The sequence below is a fragment of the Saccopteryx bilineata genome, chromosome 1 (genome assembly GCF_036850765.1).
Source record: "Saccopteryx bilineata isolate mSacBil1 chromosome 1, mSacBil1_pri_phased_curated, whole genome shotgun sequence".
NCBI lineage: Eukaryota > Metazoa > Chordata > Mammalia > Chiroptera > Emballonuridae > Saccopteryx > Saccopteryx bilineata.
The window spans coordinates 13,538,338-13,560,335 of record NC_089490.1 but is presented as its reverse complement, the minus strand read 5'-3'; the positions used below and the strand labels follow the sequence as shown (position 1 = coordinate 13,560,335).

The 21,998-nt window shown below is 55.0% G+C and overlaps 2 protein-coding genes and 1 long non-coding RNA gene across 3 annotated transcripts; 1 reads left to right on the top strand and 2 right to left on the bottom strand.

Moving 5' to 3' along the window:
- Positions 1 to 289: 289 nt before the first annotated feature.
- LOC136319159 (uncharacterized) lies at positions 290 to 1,181 on the bottom strand. The gene is made up of 2 exons (XM_066252555.1): positions 1,152 to 1,181; positions 290 to 916 (listed from the first exon to the last, which is right to left on the bottom strand). The coding sequence occupies exons 1-2, from the start codon at positions 1,179 to 1,181 to the stop codon at positions 290 to 292; spliced, it is 657 nt and encodes a 218-aa protein (XP_066108652.1).
- Positions 1,182 to 6,207: 5,026 nt separating this feature from the next.
- TULP1 (TUB like protein 1) lies at positions 6,208 to 21,640 on the top strand. Its single transcript, XM_066233963.1, has 14 exons — positions 6,208 to 6,315; positions 6,423 to 6,474; positions 6,826 to 6,955; positions 7,191 to 7,349; positions 8,007 to 8,159; positions 9,067 to 9,162; positions 9,237 to 9,350; positions 9,672 to 9,790; positions 14,623 to 14,793; positions 15,621 to 15,733; positions 16,597 to 16,711; positions 16,797 to 16,895; positions 19,387 to 19,558; positions 21,080 to 21,640. The coding sequence occupies exons 1-14, from the start codon at positions 6,269 to 6,271 to the stop codon at positions 21,211 to 21,213; spliced, it is 1,674 nt and encodes a 557-aa protein (XP_066090060.1). The 5' UTR covers positions 6,208 to 6,268; the 3' UTR covers positions 21,214 to 21,640.
- Positions 10,613 to 21,901, bottom strand: LOC136307811 (uncharacterized). Its single transcript, XR_010726008.1, has 3 exons — positions 21,787 to 21,901; positions 19,958 to 20,031; positions 10,613 to 11,128 (listed from the first exon to the last, which is right to left on the bottom strand). It is a non-coding gene; the product is annotated as an uncharacterized lncRNA (long non-coding RNA).
- Positions 21,902 to 21,998: the final 97 nt, after the last annotated feature.

Below are 21,998 nucleotides of genomic sequence, written 5' to 3'. Positions count from 1 at the left end.
TCAGCGTTACGAGGGCAGGGACTTCAGTTCATTTTGTTCTCGGCCATTCATTGAGAGCCCAGAGCCGTGCCTGGCACACATAGGGCTCGATGACTAGATACCCCATGAGCCCTCATTCTGAGCCACAGCAACTGCTGTCTGTCCCTCTGGCCCCAGCCCTCATCCACCTCTCGTGTCAGTCCCTTTCCCCGAAGGTCTCCCGCACTGGGTCCATGTGGCTGACTGGCACAGGACAGATGGGATCTCCTGTCTCTGTGTAGCACGGTGGCGTCAGAAGGCAGTGAGCGGCCTATGCCTGGAGGTGTGTGAGCAGAGGGTGGGGACTGCGTGTGGCAGAGGAGTCCTGATGGCCGGGGGCCACGGTGCGGGACTGGGGGCCACGGTGCGGGACTGGGGGCCACGGTGCGGGTCTGGGGGCCACGGTGCGGGACTGGGGGCCACGGGTGCGGGTCTGGGGGCCACGGTGCGGGTCTGGGGGCAATGGTGCGGGACTGGGGGCCACAGGTGTGGGTCTGGGGGCCACGGTGCGGGTCTGGGGGCCACAGGTGTGGGTCTGGGGGCAACGGTGCGGGACTGGGGGCCACAGGTGTGGGTCTGGGGGCAACGGTGCGGGACTGGGGGCCACAGGTGTGGGTCTGGGGGCCACGGTGCGGGACTGGGGGCTACGGTGCAGGTCTGGGGGCCACGGTGCGGGACTGGGGGCTACGGTGCGGGTCTGGGGGCCACGGTGCGGGACTGGGGGCCACGATGTGGGTCTGGGGGTGACGGTGCAGGACTGGGGGTCATGGTGCAGGTCTGGGGGCCACGGTGCAGGTCTGGGGGCCACGGTGCAGGTCTGGGGGCCACGGTGTGGGACTGGGGGCCACGGTGCGGGTCTGGGGGCCACGATGCTGGTCTGGGGGCCACGGGTATGGGTCTGGGGGCCACGGTGCAGGACTAGGGGCCACAGTGCAGAATCTGCAGGGCCCCTTTAAGCTCAGCCTCACACTGACTCTGTGAAAAGCCATGGAATCCCCCAATAACATCAATTGTCACATTCTACTTTCTAGAGGAGAGAGCAGTACACTTGTTTCTTTCTCTGTGCTCCCCACAACCAGCCCTCATCCCCAGGTGATGAGCTCTGGGAAAGAAACACTGGGTTCGAGTCCCACCTTCAGCTCACGCAGCCAGCACGCAGCCATCCCCAGGGTGTCATGAGCAAGCCATAGAGAAGCCCCCGTGGGCCACTGCGGTGCTGCCCAGGGGCCCTGGGCTCAGACAGCGGGCCTGAGTCCTTAGCGCTGTCCCCCCACCGCCACCATGGGGCCCTGGACAGTGACTTACCCTTTCTGAGCCTCCTTTTCCTTTTCTGAGAAGCAAGGACAGGACCAGGACACGGGCACTACAGGTCTAGGTTCGCTGAGAGAAATTTCCCTTTAGAACAGTCCGCGAGGGGCTGTGGGACACCAGAGAACGCCGATGGACAAAGGAAGCCTCGAACAACCGCGACAAAAATGGAGCCGACAAAAGGCCGCCGACTCCGAGCTCAGGCCTGGGTTCCATTTCGGAGGAGCCCAAACATGACACCTTCAGGCTGCAGAATTCCCAGGCTGCTGGTCAACCCACCTGAACGGATCCTTTTGCGATGTAAATTTATTATTTTGCCAGATCAAGAAATTGAGGTTCAGGGCGAGAGGCTCTGAGCAAGGGGGGAGCTTGCCAGAGTGCCCAGCTGGTAGCTTTGTTTCTGGGCAAAGCCTTTGTTTGGCTCTTTGCCGCTGCCGCAGCCGCAGCCACAGACTTTGGAGAACGCCCCTTCTTGCACCTTCGCACCACATTGGCAGGGCCCTGGGCCTCGATCGCCTGGTCTGTGAATGGAAAGTGAAGGAACACACAGCCAGTGGTGGCAGGACCCTCGTTCTGTGCCAGACGCCACGCGAGACACTGCGCACACATGTGCAAACCATTCGGTTCTCACAACAACTTCCATATAGCCAGGGGCAATTATTGTCACCACTTTACGAAGGCCGGAAAACAGAGGCAGGGAGAGGTGAAATAAGATGCCCACCCTCCTCTCAAAGTTCCCACGGGGACTCGAAATAGCACATAACAGGCGCATAGTAGGTGTCCGGTCTGGGGCGCGCCTCCACCGCACCAGCTGTGTGGCCTTGGGCAGCTGCTGACCCCGTCTGAGCTGCAGACATTCTGTGAGCTGGGAGGGTGGCTCGGAAGTTCCGGGCCCAGTGCCTGGCACATGGCAGGACGCATGGCTGAGCTGCAGCGTGCATCGTTGGTGGTCGCAAATCTCTGTCTTCTGAAAGTGGATTTGATGTGAGCAAACAGCTAAAATTCATATGGAATTGAGTCTGGTGACTAATGCTGGTGATCAAGTAGAGAAATGTCATTTTTTAGATCCAAACAAGGTAATTATAGCGCCTCAAGCCTGGTTTTCTGTTGTCCTGGTGTCAGATTAGAGGGTCCCAGGGATTACCAGTGTTCCTACCCTGAATCTTATCCCTAAACTGACCCTCATTTTAACTAAAATCTTTTATTTTTATTTATTGATTTTAGTTAGAAGGAAGGGAGAGCGAGAGAAAGAGAGAGAGAGAGAGAGAGAAAGAGAGAGAGGAACATCTATCTGCTCCTGTAAGTGTCCTGACCGGGGATCGAACCAGCAACCTCTGCTCTTCAGGACAATGCTCTAACCAACCAAGCCCTCCAGCCAGGGCTTAACCCAAACCTTGATGCCTCCGGTTCAAAACCCTGGGCTTGCCTGGTCAAGGCACATATGGGAGTTGATGCTTCCAGCTCCTCCCCCCCTTCTCTCTCTCTGTCTCTCCCTCTCCTCTCTAAAATGAATAAATAAAGTAAAAACAAAAACCCTTGATGCCTGATCTTAAATGTGCCCGACAAAATCTGAACATTTACACTGTCTCTAAGTTCCCCACATGTGCTCACCGCTCAGCCTCACTGAGACCCAGATGTTTCTTTTCATTCTTTTCTGAGTTTCACTTAGCTACTTCCTGTCATTGCCTGGACCCGTACTAATTCTCAAAGGATTTTTAAAAGTGTAATTGCATTCAAAGCATATAAAATTTGAATATGTTCTCTCAAAAGAAACAAAGATAAAGGTTAAAATATTTTTTAAATTACAATTATTTTTCACATGTTTTTAAAAGTGACTTTTCTAATATATTCAAAATTATGTTTTAAAGCCTGACTGAGCCTGACAGAGCAGTGGCACAGTGGATAGAGCGTCGGACTGGGATGCAGAGGACCCAGGTTCGAGACCCCGAGGTTGCCAGGTTGAGTGCGGGCTCATCTGGTTTGAGCAAAAGCTCACCAGCTTGGACCCAAGGTCACTGGCTCAAGCAAGGGATTACTCAGTCTGCTAAAGGCCCACAGTCAAGGCACATATGAGAAAGCAATCAGTGAACAACTAAGGTGTCGCAATGAAAAACTGATGATTGATGCTTCTCATCTTTCTCCGTTCCTGTCTGTCTGTCCCTGTCTATCCCTCTCTCTGACTCTCTCTCTGTCCCTGTAGTAAAAAAAAAAGCCTGACTGATGGTGGCACAATGGGTGGAGCGTCGACCTGGGTCGCTGAGGACCCAGGTTTGAAACCCTGAGGTCACTGGCTTGAGCATGGGCTCACCAGCTTCAGCGCGGGGTCGCTGGCTGGAGCATAGGATCATAGATATGAATGAACCCAAGGTCGCTGGCTGGAGCAAGGGGTCAAGACACAGTCCCCAGTCAAGGCACATATGAGAAGCAATCAGTGAACAACTAAAGTGCTGCAACTATAAGTTGATGCTTCTCATCTCTCTCCCTCCCTTCCTGTCTGTTTGTCTGCCTCTCTCTCACCCCCTCCAAAAAAAAGTATTAAAATTAAAAGACAGATATAGTTTATAATGAATGAATATCAAAAGTTTAATCACCCTGGCTGGATAGCTTGGCTGGTTAGAGCATTGTCCCTGGGAATGAAGGTTGCCAGTTCGATCCCCGGTCAGGGCACATAGAGGAACAGATTGTGATGTTCCTGTCTCCATCTCTTTCTCTCCCTTCCTCTCTCTCTAAAATCAATAAGTAAACTTAAAAAGATAATCATTAAAACAATTCAACCAAATTTAAATGGTTTTGGAAAAATTTAATTCCATCTTCTTAAATATTTTTAAAACTAGTCACAAAATAGCATCCAGTGCCCCACTATTGCCTACGGGAAGAACTGCTACCGTGCTCCACGCATGATGTCCAGACCGACCTACAGACAAAACGAACAGTCGTATAAATTGTTTAATATGGCAAAATGCCCCTTGGTTGCCATGTGCACTTTTGTGAATACCGTGCTAATTCATTTTTTTAAAGATTTTATTCATTCATTTTATTTTTCATGTGTGTGTGTGTGTTGATAGAGACAGAAAGAGTCAGAGAGAGGGACAGATAGGGACAGACAGACAGGAACAGAGAGAGATGAGAACCATCAATTCTTTGTTGAGGCTCCTTAGTTGTTCATTGATTGCTTTCTCATATATGTCTTGACGGGGGGGGTGGGAGGGCTACAGCAGAGCGAGTGACCCCTTGCTTGAGCCAGCGACCTTGGGCTCAAGCTGGTGAGCCTTGCTCAAACCAGATGAGCCAATGCTCAAGCTGGAGACCTCGGGGTCTCGAACCTGGGTCCTCTGCATCCCAGTCCAATGCTCTATCCACTGCACCACCTAGTCAGGCTCGTGCTAATTCATGAGAACCTTCAAAACACAAAAAGAAGCAAGAAAATGGATACTTGGGATGCAAGTATCTATCACATCCATGCAACCTGGGAGGGAAGATCTGAAAAATGAATTTCTCTCTCTCTCTTTTTTTTTTGCTTAAGAGCTTCTCCTGACGGCACTCCAAAGCAATGTCTACCCCTGCCATCCACTTTGGTTTGGGGGACAGTGGGCAGGAGGTGTGGAGACGTGCTCCCTGGGCCTGGCAGTGATAGGATGCAGATGTTTAGGGTTACAGTCTGTGCCCCACCCCTCCGGTGCCTGTGGTGGTTAGTTCTGTGTTTGTTTCGAGTTTCAGATTATCAGGACCTCTCTGAAGTGAATGTCCTAGGCAGGAACACACTTGCCCTGGTCAAGGCAGTGGTACTGTTGCATTGTGCCAAGTTCTTGGTTGCCAACAAACATTTTGCCTGAGCTGTGCCTTATGCCTGGAACATTCTCTTTCCCATCTTTGAAATCCTTCCAGTCTCAATTTAAAAATTACCCTCTAGCCTGACCTGTGGTGGCGCAGTGGATAAAGCGTCGACCTGGAAATGCTGAGGTCGCCGGTTCGAAACCCTGGGCTTGCCTGGTCAAGGCACATATGGGAGTTGATGCTTCCAGCTCCTCCCCCCTTCTCTCTCTCTGTCTCTCTCTCCCTCTCTGTCTCTCTCTCCTCTCTAAAAATGAATAAATAAATAAATAAAAATTTAAAAATTACCCTCTAAGCCTGACCTGTGGTGGTGCAGTGGATAAAGCATCAACCTGGAACACTGAGGTCGCCGGTTCGAAACCCTGGGCTTGCCTGGTTGAGGCACATATGGAAAGCAATTACTATGATGCTTCTGGCTCCTCTCCCCTATTCTCTCCTCCCCCCTCACTCTAAAATCAAGAAATAAAATCTTTAAAAAAACAAATCCCCTCTTAGACAGCCGTGTCTGTCTTCTAAATCCAGACTGGTTTCTAAAGTTTAAAAAATCATGTCGCCTATCAGCAAAATATATTTAAGCAAAAGAAAAAAAGCGTGTCGCCTATCAGCAAATATATTTAACTGTACACCCACCATATAGGCATATTTTTTATAAAGTGTATACACCTACTTCTGTCAGTCCCTATGTATTATATATTAGTCAATTCTAGTTCGTAGTTTTTAATGAAAAAATAAAGACACAGGATCGGATGTACAAATTACAAATCAGTGACTCTACCTCAAGCTGCGGGGAGGTGGAGGGGAGCTGGTATTGTATAGTGATGCCATCCTCAGTCTTTTAAGGGTCTGAGAACCTGGGGCTTCAGCCTCTACTCCGCAGCCTGGGCCCCACTACCCGGGTCACAGCGTGAGCCCCGTGGGGCCCGGGTCTGGCCGCAGCGTGAGCTCCCTGGGGCCCGGGTCGCAGCGGGAGCACCCGCTCAGCACGGCAGGGCCCCACCTGCTTGAGCCAGCCGGAGGTGGGGTGAGGCTGAGCCCGGATTAGCGGGCAGGCAGCGCGGCTCCGGGAGCTGCGGGGCGGCCACGGACCGGGGTGCGGACAGGCGGGCGCACCATGCCGCTGCAGAACGACACCCTCCGGGAGGTGTGGAACTCCGACAGGTGCGGAAAGACCCCGGCGGCCCAGCTGAGCCCTGGGGTCCCAGCCGGAGGGGTTGGGAGGGGCAGGAAAGGGTGGGGCGGCGAACTGACTCCTTCGCTCCCCTCAGCGGGCACGAGGAGGAAGGCGGGAGCCCCGAGGTCCAGCGGCGCCCCAAGCAGGTATGTCACCCCCGCTTGGAAAGGAGGCGGAGAGACGCCCCCAGGCAGCCGGCGCGGGTGGGTCCTGAAGGGGGCGCCCCCCCCCAGCAGCGCCGGGCGGTACTTCCCGGAGGGCGTTTGTCTTTCCCTTTGGAGGAAGGGGTGTTTGGGGGCGGGGGCGTCCACAGGAGGACTTCGGGCTCTGGCGGTGGCCGTGACGCCTGGGAGGGGTCCTCGCCCCTAGAGGGAGGCTGCCGGTCCCCTCTCGATAAGCCGCGGTTAATTCTGGAGGCTCAAGGGATTAGAGGGTGACAGGCAGCCGTGGAGCCCCCCTCTCCTTCCTGTTCTTCCTTTCGACCCCCCACTCCGCAGCTACTCGCCCGGGGACAGAAGTTGAAGAGGACCGAGTCCCCCGAGTCCCCCGAGTCCCCCTGCCCTGCGGGATCCAAGCCTCGGAGACCTGGAGGCGGGCGGGGGGCCGAGCCCGGGGGCGCCGCGCAGGGTGAGGGACGCCAGGGGATCCGACCCGGTGGAGGGGGCGCTGAGACGGGGCGCGGGGCAGGGGCAGAGGGGGTGCAGGGTGTGCGCAGGGGCGAGTGAGAGCCGGGGGCGGGGCGTCCGCGGTGGAAACCGAGCCGGGAGTGGGGGGGACCCCGAGGGCGGAGTCGGGGTGCCGTCCGTGCGGCGCAGGGGTCGGCGCAGCCTGTCCCCCCGACCGACCGCGCGTCTCGGCTCAGCCGGGCGGAGGGGGCGGCCGCGGGAGGAGCCCGCCCCGCAGCCCGCCGAGGCCGGAGCGTCGCTGACCGTCTACACCAAGTTCCTCCGGGACCCCGAGGCCAAGAAGCGCGACCCGCGAGAAACCTTCCGGGTAGCCGGCGCCGCGGGCGCAGAGGACGGTGAGGGAGGGTCCGCGGGCGGGGCGCGCGCCGGGCGGGCGGGGCGCAGAGAGGGCGGGCGGGGCTGGGCGAGCACCAGCATCGGGAAACAGCCCCCACTTCTCTGACTTCGTCTTTGAGCCAGAAAAAGAAAAACTTTATTCTTTTATTCTTTCCTCCATTTTCAGGGTGGGGAAACTGAGGCACAGAGTTGTTTAAGAATTTTGCCTTAAACGACAGCTAGGGGCCGGAAGTAGCCCGGCGGGTCTGGCTCAAGGTCAGAAACTGTGACAGGCCAGGAACAGCGCAAGTGCGGGGATAACCGTACAGAAGGGGAGAGGACAGGGGGGCGGGGGGGAGAGAAGAGAGGGAGGGGAGAAGGCAAGGATCCTAGAGAGAGAGAGAGAAGGACCCACGGTCTGCGTGCTTTCCCAGAGCAGGACCACCAAGCCCCAGCGCCCCACCCCCACTCCAGCTGCCCTCCCAGCCTGTAGACCTCTGAAGACTGGGGTCACCCCCATTCTTTAAGGAAGGTGCTGGAACCCCTTTCCTCTCCCCTGTCCCAGAAGAAAACCCGACCCCTGCCTCTCACTCACCTCTCCCACCAACCTGGAGGGCTGGGCTCCCCAAATAATGGGGACCACCCCAGGTCCCATTAAGAGGAGTTTCTACCCACAGAAGATAAGGAGGAGGAAGAGGAGGACTGTGAAGAGGAAGAGGTGGAGGAGGAGGAAAAGAAAGAGAAAATATCTCTGCCTTCCAAGAAACCCCCTAAAGGGAAGGCTTCTGCAAACATCAGGGAGAGGAGGGCCAAGGCCCAGGCTCCCAAAGGTGGGTGGGTGTTGAGAGCACAAAGGGAGCAGACAGACAGGTAAATCTAGCCCTGCCCTTTGGGGACCTCTGTTCTCAATGATCCACAGGAGCTGAAACATCAACGTAACCGGTGCCTGGACCTGAGGGTTTCTCCCTGATGGTCCTTAAGGACGTACTCAATATGCGCTCCCATCACTATCCCCGGTCCCTGCCCCATGTGCTCCATGAGCCAGGGAGGCTGAGAATTTGGGTTTTCTTTGTGATTTTTGTTTAGTTCTTTTTATTTTATTTTATTTTTTTCTTTTTCTGAAGTGGGAAGCAGGGAGGCAGAGAGACAGACTCCCGCATGTACCTGATTGGGATCCACCAGGCATGCCCACCAGGGGGCGATGCTCTGCCCATTAGGGCGTTGCTCCGTTGCCACCAGAGCCATTCTAGCGCCTGAGGTGGAGGCCATGGAGCCATCATCAGTGCCAGGCCAATTTTGCTCCAGTGGAGCCTTGGCTGCGGGAGGGGAAGAGAGAGACAGAGAGGGAGGAGAGGGGGAAGGGTAGAGAAGCAGAAGGGCGCTTCTCCTGTGTGCCCTGACCAGGAATCAAACCTGGGACTTCCACAAGCTGGGCCGATGCTCTACCGCTGAGCCAACAAGCCAGGGCCCCTTTGTTTAGTTCTTTTTAAAACCCAATATGAATTACTGTTATGATTTTTATAAAAGCATCAAAGTGATTACAGTAAAAGTCCATCAGTAACTACATGCCACAGCGGCTCCCTGGCCTGAGCATCTGTCTTACAAGTACCGCGGTCTGGTCCAAAGGTGCCCTTTTCACACTGTGTTAGAAATGAACTGAGCAGAAGGCAGACTCTGTGCCCCAGTCAGGGCTTTTGCCTCCCTGGGGACTGTCTAACCCCTACCCTTCATTCCCAGGGGACCTGGAAAGCCCTGTCCCCCCACCAAAACCTCTGCGCAGTAAGAAGGTGCCAACAGGGGAAGGGCCCAAGACCAGAAAGACGAAGAAGAAAGGTGAGTCTGGTCTCTGGAAGAACAGGGGACTCTGAGCGTGATGAGGGCTCTGACCCCTTCCCAATCACACACAGGGCCTGGGGAAGCTGACAAAGACCCCTCAGTGAGCTCATCCAGAGTGCAGAAGATTCCAGCCATGTTTCTGGTTGGGGCCGATGGCCCAGCTGAGAAAGCGCTGAAGAAGAAAGGTGAGTGGCAGCGGTCTTGGGTGCCTCTGGTGCGTGACACTGAGCAGCTGTCCTGGGGGCGGGGAGCTGGGACACAGTGTGAGGGAGGGAGTATGGGTTCTAGAGTCAGAACACTTGGGGGACCTCTTGACCACCATTTTAGTAGCTGTGTGGGCTCAGGCAGGTGTGTTTGACTTTCTGAGGCTCTGATAATAGCGATAGGATTGGGTTACTCTGTTGGCATCATGGGCAGCGTTCAAGTGACCAGTGGCGGTTAGGAGCACTTTGCAAACCATGAAGTGCTCTGCCAGGGTTAAGACGCTTGTCCCCGCTCTGTTCCAGGCCCTCCCAAAGGCTCAGAAGAGGAGAAGAAGGAGGAAGAAGATGAGGAAGAAGAGGCGGGCGCCGCGGTGACCAAGAACAGCAATCAGAAGGGCAAAGCGAAAGGAAAAGGCAAAAAGGTTGGGTCTCAGAGGGGCAGGGAGCAGGGCTGGGCCGGGGCCTGGGGACTCGAGTGCAGGGAGCAGGGCTGGGCCTGGGCCTGGGGACTCGAGTGCAGGGAGCAGGGCTGGGCCGGGGCCTGAGGACTCGAGTGCAGGGAGCAGGGCTGGGCCTGGGCCTGGGGACTCGAGTGCAGGGAGCAGGGCTGGGCCTGGGCCTGGGGACTCGAGTGCAGGGAGCAGGTCTGGGGCCTGGGCCTGGGGGACTCGAGTGTGGGACCTTGTGCACTTGGGGTTCGCCTCGTGGCTCCCCCTCTGGTGACAGGGTATGAGGACAAAGGGCACCAGACTTGTGAGCGCAGAAGAAGCACTTGTGGGGTCATCAGGTTGGGACTGGCCACCCAGGGGCTTCTGTCCTCTGGTCTCTAAGCGCTCCCCTCTGCAGCCAGAGATGCCCCAATGGAGACGCACGCTCTCTGTGCCAGGGAGATGCAGGCACACAGGCCAGCAGGCACACGTGTACACACCCTTGGGCACACCGAGGGACCGATCGCCAGCTGTACGAGGCGTTAGTCTATTTCCACCCCATTGCTTTGAACTCCCAAATGCTTTCTGCTCCCCCACTCGGGACCTCCCAGCCTTCCAGCAACTGAAGGGTTAAAGCTAGCTGTCTGGGGGGGCCTCGTCTCCTCCAGGCCTACTGGTTTTCCTTCTCTTGACTGGCATTCTCCACCAGCAAAGCAGCTTGTTAACTATTTTTATTTTATTTTATTTTATTTTTTTGTATTTTTCTGAAGCTAGAAACAGGGAGAGACAGTCAGACAGACTCCCGCATGTGCCCGACCGGGATCCACCCGGCACGCCCACCAGGGGGCGACGCTCTGCCGCGACCAGAGCCACTCTAGCGCCTGGGGCAGAGGCCAAGGAGCCATCCCCAGCACCCGGGCCATCTTTGCTCCAATGGAGCCTCGGCTGCAGGAGGGAAAGAGAGAGACAGAGAGGAAGGAGAGGGGGAGGGATGGAGAAGCAGATGGGCACTTCTGTGTGCCCTGGCCGGGAATCGAACCTGGGACCTCTGCACGCTAGGCCGACGCTCTACCACTGAGCCAGCCGGCCAGGGCGCTTGTTAACTATTTTGAATATTGCTTTTATAAACTCAGGCACCAACATGCACAAACTCAAGTAAGCAGGAGAGAGAGAGAGGGCCAACCGGAGAGAGAAAGCGTGAGAAACTGGTCTCCTCATGTGGAGAGGTGGCCAGGAGGGCAGAGCCAGGGTTTTCGCCGTGTGGGTTGGTTAGGTTGTCCAGGTGTGGTCAGGTCGTGGGGGCTGATTCACATTAGCCACACTCACCAGGTCCTGATGTAGAAACAGAAAGAGCAGGTTATTCTGTCCCTGGAGGACTGGAGCCAAAGGCAGGACAGCCATCGGTGCCCTAGGCCCTTGAAATTCGCAGCTGCACAAGTGTTTGAATACGCGCTGGCTTTCTCCACATCACATTCCGAGCATACTCCTGGGTTTCACGAATTTCTTCTGGAGCCACCTAGGGTGCAGGAGAGATGCTCATCTGCCCACAGGCTACGGGGTCGCTTCCTAACACCTGTCTCCCCTCATACAGAGTGCAAACCTTCTCTCACCCGAGCCCAGCAGAGCGACCTCGAGGCTCACAGAGTGTCCAATCCTCAACCACACACCCAGGCAGAGAGCCACTCTCTCCCCTGCTGGGAAAGCTGGGAGTTAGAGACTCTTTGCTCCCCCGCTTGTGAGGGATAGAACACGGGGGAAAGGACACCAGGTCTGTAAGAACAGCAGAGACAGTGTGGGTTACCAAGCCAGGCCCCCCGAGAACCTAACACAACCAAACTGTTACTAGCTTTTCCATAAGCACAATTTGCTTGTATATTCATTCATTATATTAAACCATGTGTTACCGTGTAACAAACCACCCCAAAACTTGGTGTCTTAAAACAACAAACACATATTTCCTTAGTTTCTGTGAGTCAGAAATCTAGAAGCAGCTTAGTAAGGTAGCTCTGGCTCAGGGTCTTACGAATTAGCAGTCAAGTCAAGGTGTCATCGAGGGCCTTAGCCGGGTAGCTCAGTTGGTTACAGTGCCATCCTGATACACCAAGGCTGTGGGTTCAATCCCCAGTATGGCACATATGAGAATCCACTAATGGATGCATAACTAAGTGGAACTACAAATTGATGCTGCGCTCTCTTTCTCTCTTTCCCTCTCATATCAATTTTAAAATTAACTTAAAAAAATGTCATGTGGCCCTGGCCGGTTGGCTCAGTGGTAGAGCGTCGGCCTGGCATGCAGGAGTCCCAGGTTCGATTCCCGGCCAGGGCACACAGGAGAGGCGCCCATCTGCTTCTCCACCCCTCCCCCTCTCCTTCCTCTCTGTCTCTCTCTTCCCCTCCCGCAGCGAGGCTCCATTGGAGCAAAGATGGCCCGGGCGCTGAGGATGGCTCTGTGGCCTCTGCCTCAGGCGCTAGAGTGGCTCTGGACGCAACAGAGCGACGCTCCAGAGGGGCAAAGCATCGCCCCCTGGTGGGCATGCCAGGTGGATCCCGGTCAGGCACATGCAGGAGTCTGTCTGACTGCCTCCCCATTTCCAGCTTCGGAAAAATGAAAAAAAAAAAAATGTCATGTACGTTTGGCAGTCATTCTGAAAGCTTGACTAGAAATGGAAGATGCACCTCAGAAAAGGTTCCCGGTTGTGGTTGTTGGCTGGAGGCCTGTCACAGGGCAGCTTGAGTGTCCTTCTGACATGGCAGCCGACTTCCCCCAGAGCCCAAGAATGGCTCAGGAGAGAGCAAAGAAAAGCCATAGTATTTTTTATGATTTAGCACTAAAGTGATTACCCTGCCCTGGCCAGGTAGCTCCGTTGATTAGAGCATCTTCCCGAAGCACAGAAGTTACTGGTTTGATCCCCAGCCAGGGCACACACAGGAACAGATGTTCCTGTTTCTCTCTCTCTTTCTCTCTCTAAAATCAACAAAACAAACCATAAAAAAAAAGAAGTGACCACCCCATTGCTTCTGCCATATTTGCTGGTCACAAGGACCAGCTGTGATGTGACGTGGGCGGAGACAACACATGGGGTGAATTTCTGGAAGCAGGGACCAGGGAGGACGACCGTGGAGGCTGGCTCCTGCATCAAGCACTGAGTACTTACTCTGTGCTCACAGTAACAGCAGTAGCTAACACTTCCACTGCATTGTGTGCCTGGAACATAGTAATCGATACTTTCCGCCTCCGTCCCCCCACCTGAGAGTGTATCCACATGAAGGAAGCTCTTCCTAAAGGCTCTGATCCAACAGGTGACTGAGCAGCGTCAAATCCCAACTTCACCTCTTCCTAGCATGTGAACTTGGGCACATTTCTCAACCTCTTTTTTTTTTTTACAGAGACAGAGAGAGAGGGATAGATAGGGACAGACAGACAGGAACGGAGAGAGATGAGAAGCATCAATCATCAGTTTTTCATTGTGACACCTTAGTTGTTCATTGATTGCTTTCTCATATGTGCCTTGACCATGGGCCTTCAGCAGACTGAGTGACCCCTTGCTCAAGCCAGCAACCTTGGGTCCAAGCTGGTGAGCTTTGCTCTAACCAGATGAGCCCGCGCTCAAGCTGGTGACCTCGGGGTCTCGAACCTGGGTCCTCTGCATCCCAGTCCAACGCTCTATCCACTGCACCACCGCCTGGTCAGGCACATTTCTTAACCTCTTGAGACGCAGTTTCCCATCTATACGATGGGACAGTTAGTCACCTCGGTGGATATTGGTAAGAAGATGAGCAATGAGTTAGGATTTGAAAAGTGCTTAGAACTATGCCTGGGCCTGACCTGTGGTGGCGCAGTGGATAAAGCGTCGACCTGGAAATGCTGAGGTCGCCGGTTTGAAACCCTGGGCTTGCCTGGTCAAGGCACATATGGGAGTTGATGCTTCCTGCTCCTCCCCCCTGTCTCTCTCTCCTCTCTCTCTCTGTCTCTCTCTCTCTCTCCTCTCTAAAATGAATAAATTAAATAAAAAAAAAAGAATTATGCCTGGCATATTAGTCAGCTTTATATGAGTGTTTGTTAAATGTATAAATTAAGTAATGGCTGCCCCAGGGATTCGCCTACCTACTTCTTAGATATAATACTAAACCAGGTCTGACCAGGTGGCAGCACAGTGGACAGAGCGTCGGACTAGGACACAGAGGACCCAGGTTCAAAACCCTGAGGTCACTGGCTTGAGCACAGGCTCATCTGGCCTGAGCGCGAGCTCACCAGCTTGAGTGTGGGGTTGCTGGTTTGAGCGTGGGATCATAGACATGGTCCCATGGTCACTGACTTGAGCCCAAAGGTCGCTGGCTTGAAGCCCAAGGTTGTTGGCTTAAGCAAGGAGGTCACTCAGTCTGCTGTAGCCTCCTGGGCAAGGCACATAAGGGAAAGAAATCAGTGAACAACTAAGGAGCCGCAACAAAGAATTGATACTTGTCATCTCTCTCCCTTCCTGTCTGTCCCTGTCTGTCCCTCTCTCTGTCTCTGTCACAAAAACTGAATCAGGGCACTTAACATACCTGATAATGGTGGAAGCAGGATTTGAACCCAGGCTCTCTGGCTCCAGAGCCTGGGCTCTTAACTACAAGCTAAATGAAATAATATTAAAGCGCAAGCCTCCCAGCCTCTTCCGAACAGCTGCAGAGCTGGCCGGAAGCTGAGAGGCCAGCCACACTCTGTTCTCTCCCACACAGAAAGCGGTGAGTTGTCCTGCCTCCCATGCCTGCGTTCCAGCACTGGGGACCTGCAGAGGGCAGGGGAGCTAGTGCTCGGGGCTGATGCACCCTCTGCCCCCTCCCAGAAGGAGGAGAGGGCCCCGTCCCCACCTGTGGAAGTGGGCGAACCCCGGGAGTTTGTGCTTCAGCCCGCCCCCCAGGGCCGGACAGTGCGCTGCCGGCTGACCCGGGACAAGAAGGGCATGGACAGGGGCCTGTATCCCTCCTACTTCCTGCACCTGGACACAGAGAAAAAGGTGGGTTAACCTTACCAGGCGGTGGTGCAGTGGATAGAGCGTCGGACTGGGATGCGGAAGGACCCAGGTTCGAGACCCCAAGGTCACCAGCTTAAGCGTGGGCTCATCTGGTTTGAGCAAGGCTCACCAGCTTGAGGCCAAGGTCGCTGGCTCAAGCAAGGGGTTACTCAGTCTGCTGTAGCCCCACGGTCAAGGCACATATGAGAAAGCAATCAGTGAACAACTAAGGTGTCACAATGCGCAACGGAAACTAATGATTGATGCTTCTCATCTCTCCATTCCTGTCTGTCTGCCCCTATCTATCCGTCTCTCTGACTCTGTAAAAAAAAGAAAAAGAAAAAGGTGGGTTAGGGAGAGGGGGAGGGGGAGGTGAAGGCCAGGACCCAGGCTGAGGGAGGGTTGGGGCCAAGATGTGAGTCGGGCAACCAGGTAAACAAGCTTTCTCTTCCCCTTGCCCCCTCCTCTGCCCCATCCCCTCTTCCCCTCCTCTGCCCCATCTCATCTCCTCTCCTCTTCCCCTCCTCTGCCCCATCCCCTCTTCCCCTCCTCTGCCCCATCTCATCTCCTCTCCTCTTCCCCTCCTCTGCCCCATCCCCTCTTCCCCTCCTCTGCCCCATCTCATCTCCTCTCCTCTTCCCCTCCTCTGCCCCATCTCATCTCCTCTCCTCTTCCCCTCCTCTGCCCCATCCCCTCTTCCCCTCCTCTGTCCCATCCCCTCTTCCCCTCCTCTGTCCCATCCCCTCTCCCCCTCCTCTGCCCCATCCCCTCTTCCCCTCCTCTGCCCCATCCCCTCTTCCCCTCCTCTTCCCATCTCCGCCTCTCCCCAGGTGTTCCTCTTGGCTGGCAGGAAACGGAAACGGAGCAAGACAGCCAATTACCTCATCTCCAGTGACCCTACCAACCTGTCCCGAGGAGGAGAGAATTTTGTCGGGAAACTGAGGTCGGCTGGGGAGCTCTTGGCTCCAGGAGGGCCATGCCAGTCTTCTGTGTGCTCTGTTGCCTGAGAGTGCCCACTACACGGAGCAGTCTGGCCCAGGGCTTCTCTCACTTTGTACAGACCCCTTAGGGAGCTTGTTAAAATGGTTCAGTGGGTCGGGGATGGGGCGGGGAACTGCATTTTTAATAATGACCCAGGTGATGACCCAGGGGATGCCTGCACTGCTCATCCAGGGACCTCACTTGGAGTAAACACGTTCTGTGAGAGCGAGGCCTGCCGTGTTCATGTGGGGTCCTAGCACCTGGCGCATAGTAGCTATTCAATGAATATTTACTAACTGAATGATTGAGCAGAGGTTTGACGTATATCTCCCCATATACCTCATCTAATCCTCACCACTAATCTGAGAGGTGGAGGGTGGACCCCTGAGTCAACCTTATTTCTTCTATTTATGTATTTAACAAACCCATATAAGGCCAATGTAGGTATCTGTCAAGCATAGTTCTAAGTAACTTCTAAATATTAACTCATTTAATCCTCTTATCAACCAAATGAGGGAAATACTATTCTTATACCCATTTTACAGATGGAAAAGTTGAGGCTCAGACCAGTTAAAGTAACGTGTCTAAGGTCACACAGCTAGTAAGAAATAGAGCTGAGATTGGAACGCCGCCCAGTCTCCAAGGTCCATCTTTTTTAAATACCTCTTAGGGGAAGCCTCGGGCAGGGGACACGAATTGCTCAATACTAAGACATCTTCATCCTTGATGATGATCAAGGAGCTCTCAAAGCGGCTTGACTGCGAGGGTCTTAGCGTAGGGGCGTGGAACCCTCAAGCCCCGCCCCCAGCCCCACCCTGCTTGCAGGTCCAACCTCCTGGGCAACCGCTTCACTGTCTTTGACAATGGGCAGACTCCGCACCGTGGAGGCCGCAGCACCGATGTGGGGAGCCTTCGGCAGGAGCTGGCCGCTGTAATCTATGTGAGACTCCACCTGTACCCACCCCCACCCCGGTGGCAGGCCCCTCTCCTTGCAGGGGCTGGTCTAATGCGCATCTTCCTCCCAGGAAACCAACGTCCTGGGCTTTCGAGGTCCCCGGAGGATGACCGTCATCATTCCGGGCATGAATGCGGACAACGAGAGGGTCCCCATCCGGCCCCGAAATGTGAGCCCTGACCCCTCTCCCTGAGGGCACGACTCCCTACGTGACTCACTCCGTGAATCACCCCCAGGGAGCTAGGGCGGTGTGTGTGTGTGTGTGTGTGTGTGTGTGTGTGGTCAGCTTTCCCAACACCCAACCTCCTGAGCACACTGCACACCCCCACCCCCGTGCAAATTCTTTCTAGCGACTTGTGGAATGAATTCGAGGTCTTTGTAATTGAATTCACTGAAACAAGCACAACATATATATATATATATGTTTACACCGAATCATCCATTTACTGGGAGGGGGGCAAAAGTAGGTTTACAGTCGTGAGTACACAAAACATGGAGTTTATTCTTGTTTTATTGTTTATTGTATGATTTTACATGCAAACAACTGTAAATCTACTTCTGTCCCACCCTGTATGTATTCATTCCGCGCATGAATAATACTCGGCACCCATTTACTGAGAGCTAAGTATTATTCTGGGCACCTGGAAGACATGTGAACCAAGCAAAGATCTGCCCTCAGGAAGCTGGCCTCCTCTGGGTGCAAGAGAGTAGATCATAATTGTGGGAAATAAGCCCTGGCCGCAGGCGCAGTGGATAGAGCCATGTCCTGGAGCCCCCAGGTCACCAGCTTGATCTGGGGACACCGGCTCCATCCCGGGGTCACCGATTTGAGCCCGTCAGGGCACGAATGAGAAACAGTCAATGAGTGTACAACTAAGTGGAACAATGCGTTAATGTTTCCCTCTCTCCCCCTCCTCTCAAATCAATGGGGGGGGGGGGAAATAGTGAGATATAAGTAAATGATGTAGTATGTTAGAAGATGATAAGTTCTATGGTGGGGGGGATAGGAAAGTTGAACAAGGTGAGAGAGATGAGAAGTGGGTGTCTGTAGGTTTCTGTATTATTAAATACAGTGGTCAGCATGGGCCTCGTTGGGAAGGTCGAATTTGAGCCAAGTCCTGAAGGAGGTGAGGGAGCGATCTGGTAGCTATCTAGGGAAAGATCACCTGGGTGGAGGGAAGAGTCAGTGCAAAGGCCCCGAGGCAGGAAGGTGTCTAATGGGCTTGAGGAGCAGCAGGTGGCTAGTGTGGCTGGAGGGACATGAGGTAAGAGGTGAGAGTGAGGGGCAGATAGGGCCTGTAGAACTGGTTTTCACTCTGAGACAAACAGGAAGCCAGGGGAGGGTTTGGAACACCGAGTGACATGATTTTACTTATATTTTAAAAGCAAAGTTTGTTGTGTGTGTGTGTGGGGGTGTTAGGGTAAGATGGAGAGGTGTCCCACGGAAAGGTGACTCCTCCGGACTCAGTTCCCCGCCCTGCTCCTTACCACTGTGGCTTCGTTGAGCCCAGGACTTCAGAGACAAGATGGGGGGCAGGCCCCATACTCACAGTAAAGTCACTTTACTCGTTTACAGTAAAAAATAATGTCCCTATCAGCTGATCCCATCTACTTCCCTGCTGAAAAGTCACAGGGTAATCAGGCACGACCCGCCCATGGGGCACCAGCCGTGGGAGGTTCTGGCCTGGAGGACCCTGTGGATCCCACACTTGCTCCGTCCATACCTGGAATAAACACACATGCCCTCCGGAGGCTGTGTCTCCCGTAAGCACTAGCCGGTGCTGCTTCGGGTCTCTCTTCACCATCTCAGTTCCTTCATCCCACTCCAATTTACCAAACCCGGCACCGGAGATCCAAAACCATCACAACACTTACCATCCAAACAGTATCAGAGATTTATTGAGCATTTACTCTGTTTCAGGAACTGTGCTATTAACTTATTTAATCCTCACAACTGAGAGAAACTGAGGCACAGAGCCATTACTCAAATACTATGCCTGCCCTTAGAGTATCTTACTCTGTCCCTTTCAGTGCAGTGGGAGAGAGAAGAGCCGGGTGTTAGGGAAGCTCGGAGCTAAGACATCTAAATCAGACATGGCGTCAGGAAGGCTTCCTGGAGGACATGATCTTGAGCGGACTTGCTCTAACTAAGCCGTGAACATGACAGGCGGCAAGGAGACCCGGGAAGGAAATGTCTCCAGAGCACCTCATACAGACGCCAATCCTTCTTCCCAGAAACCCCCTTTCAGGGCATTTTATCTTAACCACGGTTGACCTGTTCGCCTCCCCAAGCTCAACTGTGCGTTCCTTGTAGGCCCCAGGATGTCTGGTTCATCCTGTAATCAGCTGGCCCTTCTGAGGACCCCTTGGGTACCAATGGCACAGGACACCAACTGTGTGCCACACACTCCTTTCCATTCTCCACCCTCCATACTGGCATCCCACAGCAAAGCCCTGTTCTCCCAGAGGCACACCCTGCCCGCAAGGGCCACAGAGACCTAGCATGCTCTCAAGGAAGGACACTCTGAATGGGAAGCCGACATCCAGGCTGCGCAAGGCCATGCGTAGGTCCCCGGACCCCTTCCCCTCAGTCCTAAAATATCTCTGCCACCCCTAACTGTCGTCTCCTCAATTCTCCGCCCCCCCCCCCCGGCACCCAGGCCAGCGACGGGCTGCTGGTGCGCTGGCAGAACAAGACCCTGGAGAGCCTCATTGAGCTGCACAACAAGCCACCTGTCTGGAACGAAGACAGTGGCTCCTACACCCTCAACTTCCAAGGCAGAGTCACACAGGCCTCTGTCAAGAACTTCCAGATTGTTCACGCTGATGACCGTGAGTATCTGAGGGCCTGGGCCAGGCTGTTCCTCACCACCTCCAGGACCCTAACCCCCCCTCGGGGCTTTTCCTGTCGTCTTTCTCTCTCACCCCGGAGCCAGAACATCTAAGGAGGTCGCTCTCTTCCCCAGGAACATTGACACTGTGGTCTCAGGAGCCTCAGGTGTCTAGGGGGTCATTATTCCAGGCCCTTATTCTAGCATTGACCAGGGTCCTGGGGTAGAAACTGGGATGTTCTGTATTGAAGGGAGAGTTAAGCTACTGGAGTTTGAAAACCACTGCTAGCCCGATCCCTCTGTGGTCAGAGGATGCTGAGGCTCGGAGGCCGCCTCCCCCGGTCTCTCAGCCCCTCCGCGCATTACCCTGGCCCCCACATTTAACTTTACACACACTTACACAGTACTTCCTATGTGCCAGGCACCGTTCTCAGGGCTTTACAGACATTGCATCCTTACATCTTTTCAACAACCCTGTTAAAAAAAAAAAAAAAAGGCCCTATTATTATCCCTATTTGGCAGGTGAGAAAACTGAGGAACAGAGAGGTTAAGTAACTTGCCCAAGATCTTACAGCTATTAAGGGGTAAAGCTGGAACTGGGACCCAGAGAGTCTGGCTCCAGGGCTCAGTCCCTAACCGCTTTAGACCTTTAGGAGTAGGGAACATTAATCAAGCACTTCCGAGTGCCTACTCTATTGTCTCCTCTCAAATGAGGGGAAAGACCGGCTGTTGAAGCGTTAGGGAAACACGGTGTACCCATTAACATAATTAAGTCAAAATGTCCCTGTTAGAAGATTGGGGGAGAAGTCCGCACTAGGGTAAGGACGCTTGGGAATGGAAAGGTATCTCCCATGGGACTCCTGGTTCCCAGGGTCCACTAACACGAGCGACTTCCCCATCCCCCACTCCATCCTAGGGATGTGCTCCCAGTGTCACCTGTCCCAGCCCTTGGATAACTGCTCTCCAGATCACATTTCTGGTGGAGCCTGGTCTGGTGAGGTTGGGAGTATTTTTAGCAGCTTCCTGTCCCTATGGATGCTGGGGGAGGTGTGGGGGATGATTGGGGCCACTGGATGAAGAAGGGAACCAGGGGGTTAGTCAAGGGATTGAGCTGGTGGTCTAAGATGGGACTTGGGATGGGTTGGGAGGGGCGGGGAGAAGAAAGGGGGTCAGAAGACAACAGAAACATTGGAAAGAGAGGGCAAAAATAGTTGGAAAAGTTGGCTTGAGGAAGTTTGACGGGTTCCTATACTTAAGTGGCAGTTGCATGCACAGCCCTGGGCGGCAAAAGATAAGGCAGGGTCCCTGTCCTCAGGGGCTTGCAGTCATGGATGGTAGAGCTGCAGGTGGGGCAGGTGGGGTAAGATAAGGAGGGGGGATGGGTGGAGGGTGAACAACTGAGGAAGTGGCTGAGGATCGGGGGGGCCCCACTGCGAGGGGGACTTCCCCAATGTAGAGGGCAGGGACGGCCAGGATGGGACCCAGGAGGTCCCCCGACGCCCGCACCCCTGTTTGCTCATAGCTGATTACATCGTGCTGCAGTTCGGCCGCGTGGCCGAGGACGCCTTCACCCTAGACTACCGGTACCCGCTGTGCGCCCTGCAGGCCTTTGCCATCGCCCTCTCCAGTTTCGACGGGAAGCTAGCCTGCGAATGATTCCAGCAGCCCGCGGCGTCCCCAGTGCCCGCCCCAGCCAGGGCAAGGATTCAGTGGAGGCTTGTAGGGTCCCTTCACCAAAGCCTCCACTCAAGACTCCTCCTTTGTTGGGGCTTGACCCCCTCACTGTCTCCAGGTGACCTCCTTCCACTCCCCAGCCTGGCCCAAGCCGAGGGAGGGGAGGAGCTCAGACGGCAGGTCCGACGCAGATGAAGAACATCTGGAGTTGGAGCCGCACATGTGGTCGCAGAGTTAGCCTGCGCCGCTTCACACACGCCCCCGCCCCCACCCCGCGCCCCAGTCACTTCCTGTCCAAGATCAGTAGTCAGTGTTGTTCTAACCCCCTCTGGGGCCGCTCGGAGACGGGGCTGGGTGGTGGGGGACGAGGGCCAGGCACCCACATCCCCAATAAAGCCGTGTCCCGGGCCAGGCGGAGCAGTGGTGCCTCAGTGCGTGCGGAGGACGAGGCGGCGGGAGGGGTCCGCAGGGCGGGCTCGAGGACTCCCTTCCCGGCTCCCGCCCAGGCCCCGGGCGCTCCCGCATCCCCTCCCCAGAGCCCAGCGCCGGTCCTACCGAAACTCGGCGAGCTCGCCGGGTCAAGACGCCCCCCACGGGGGCCCCGGGCAGCGAGGGAGGGCCCCGGAGGTCCGGGAAGAGGGGGAAAGGGGGAAATTCGAGAAACAAGCCTCTCGGGGAGAACCAGACAAACCGGGTCCGGACAGGGCGGGCGCAGCCGCCAGGGCGGGGCCAGGTCCGGGGCCCCGGAGTGGGGGGCGGGCTCTCGG

Excerpts from the sequence above, each read along its gene's own strand:
- TULP1 (XM_066233963.1), top strand. The coding sequence starts at position 6,269 with ATGCCGCTGCAGAACGACACCCTCCGGGAGGTGTGGAACTCCGACAG. Across the intron at positions 6,475-6,825 it reads TCCAGCGGCGCCCCAAGCAG|CTACTCGCCCGGGGACAGAA; the intron begins GTATGTCACCCC and ends CCCACTCCGCAG. Across the intron at positions 16,896-19,386 it reads TCCCCATCCGGCCCCGAAAT|GCCAGCGACGGGCTGCTGGT; the intron begins GTGAGCCCTGAC and ends CCCGGCACCCAG.
- LOC136319159 (XM_066252555.1), bottom strand. The coding sequence starts at position 1,181 with ATGGCTGCGTGCTGGCTGCGTGAGCTGAAG. Across the intron at positions 917-1,151 it reads GCTGGCTGCGTGAGCTGAAG|ACCCATACCCGTGGCCCCCA; the intron begins GTGGGACTCGAA and ends CGTGGCCCCCAG.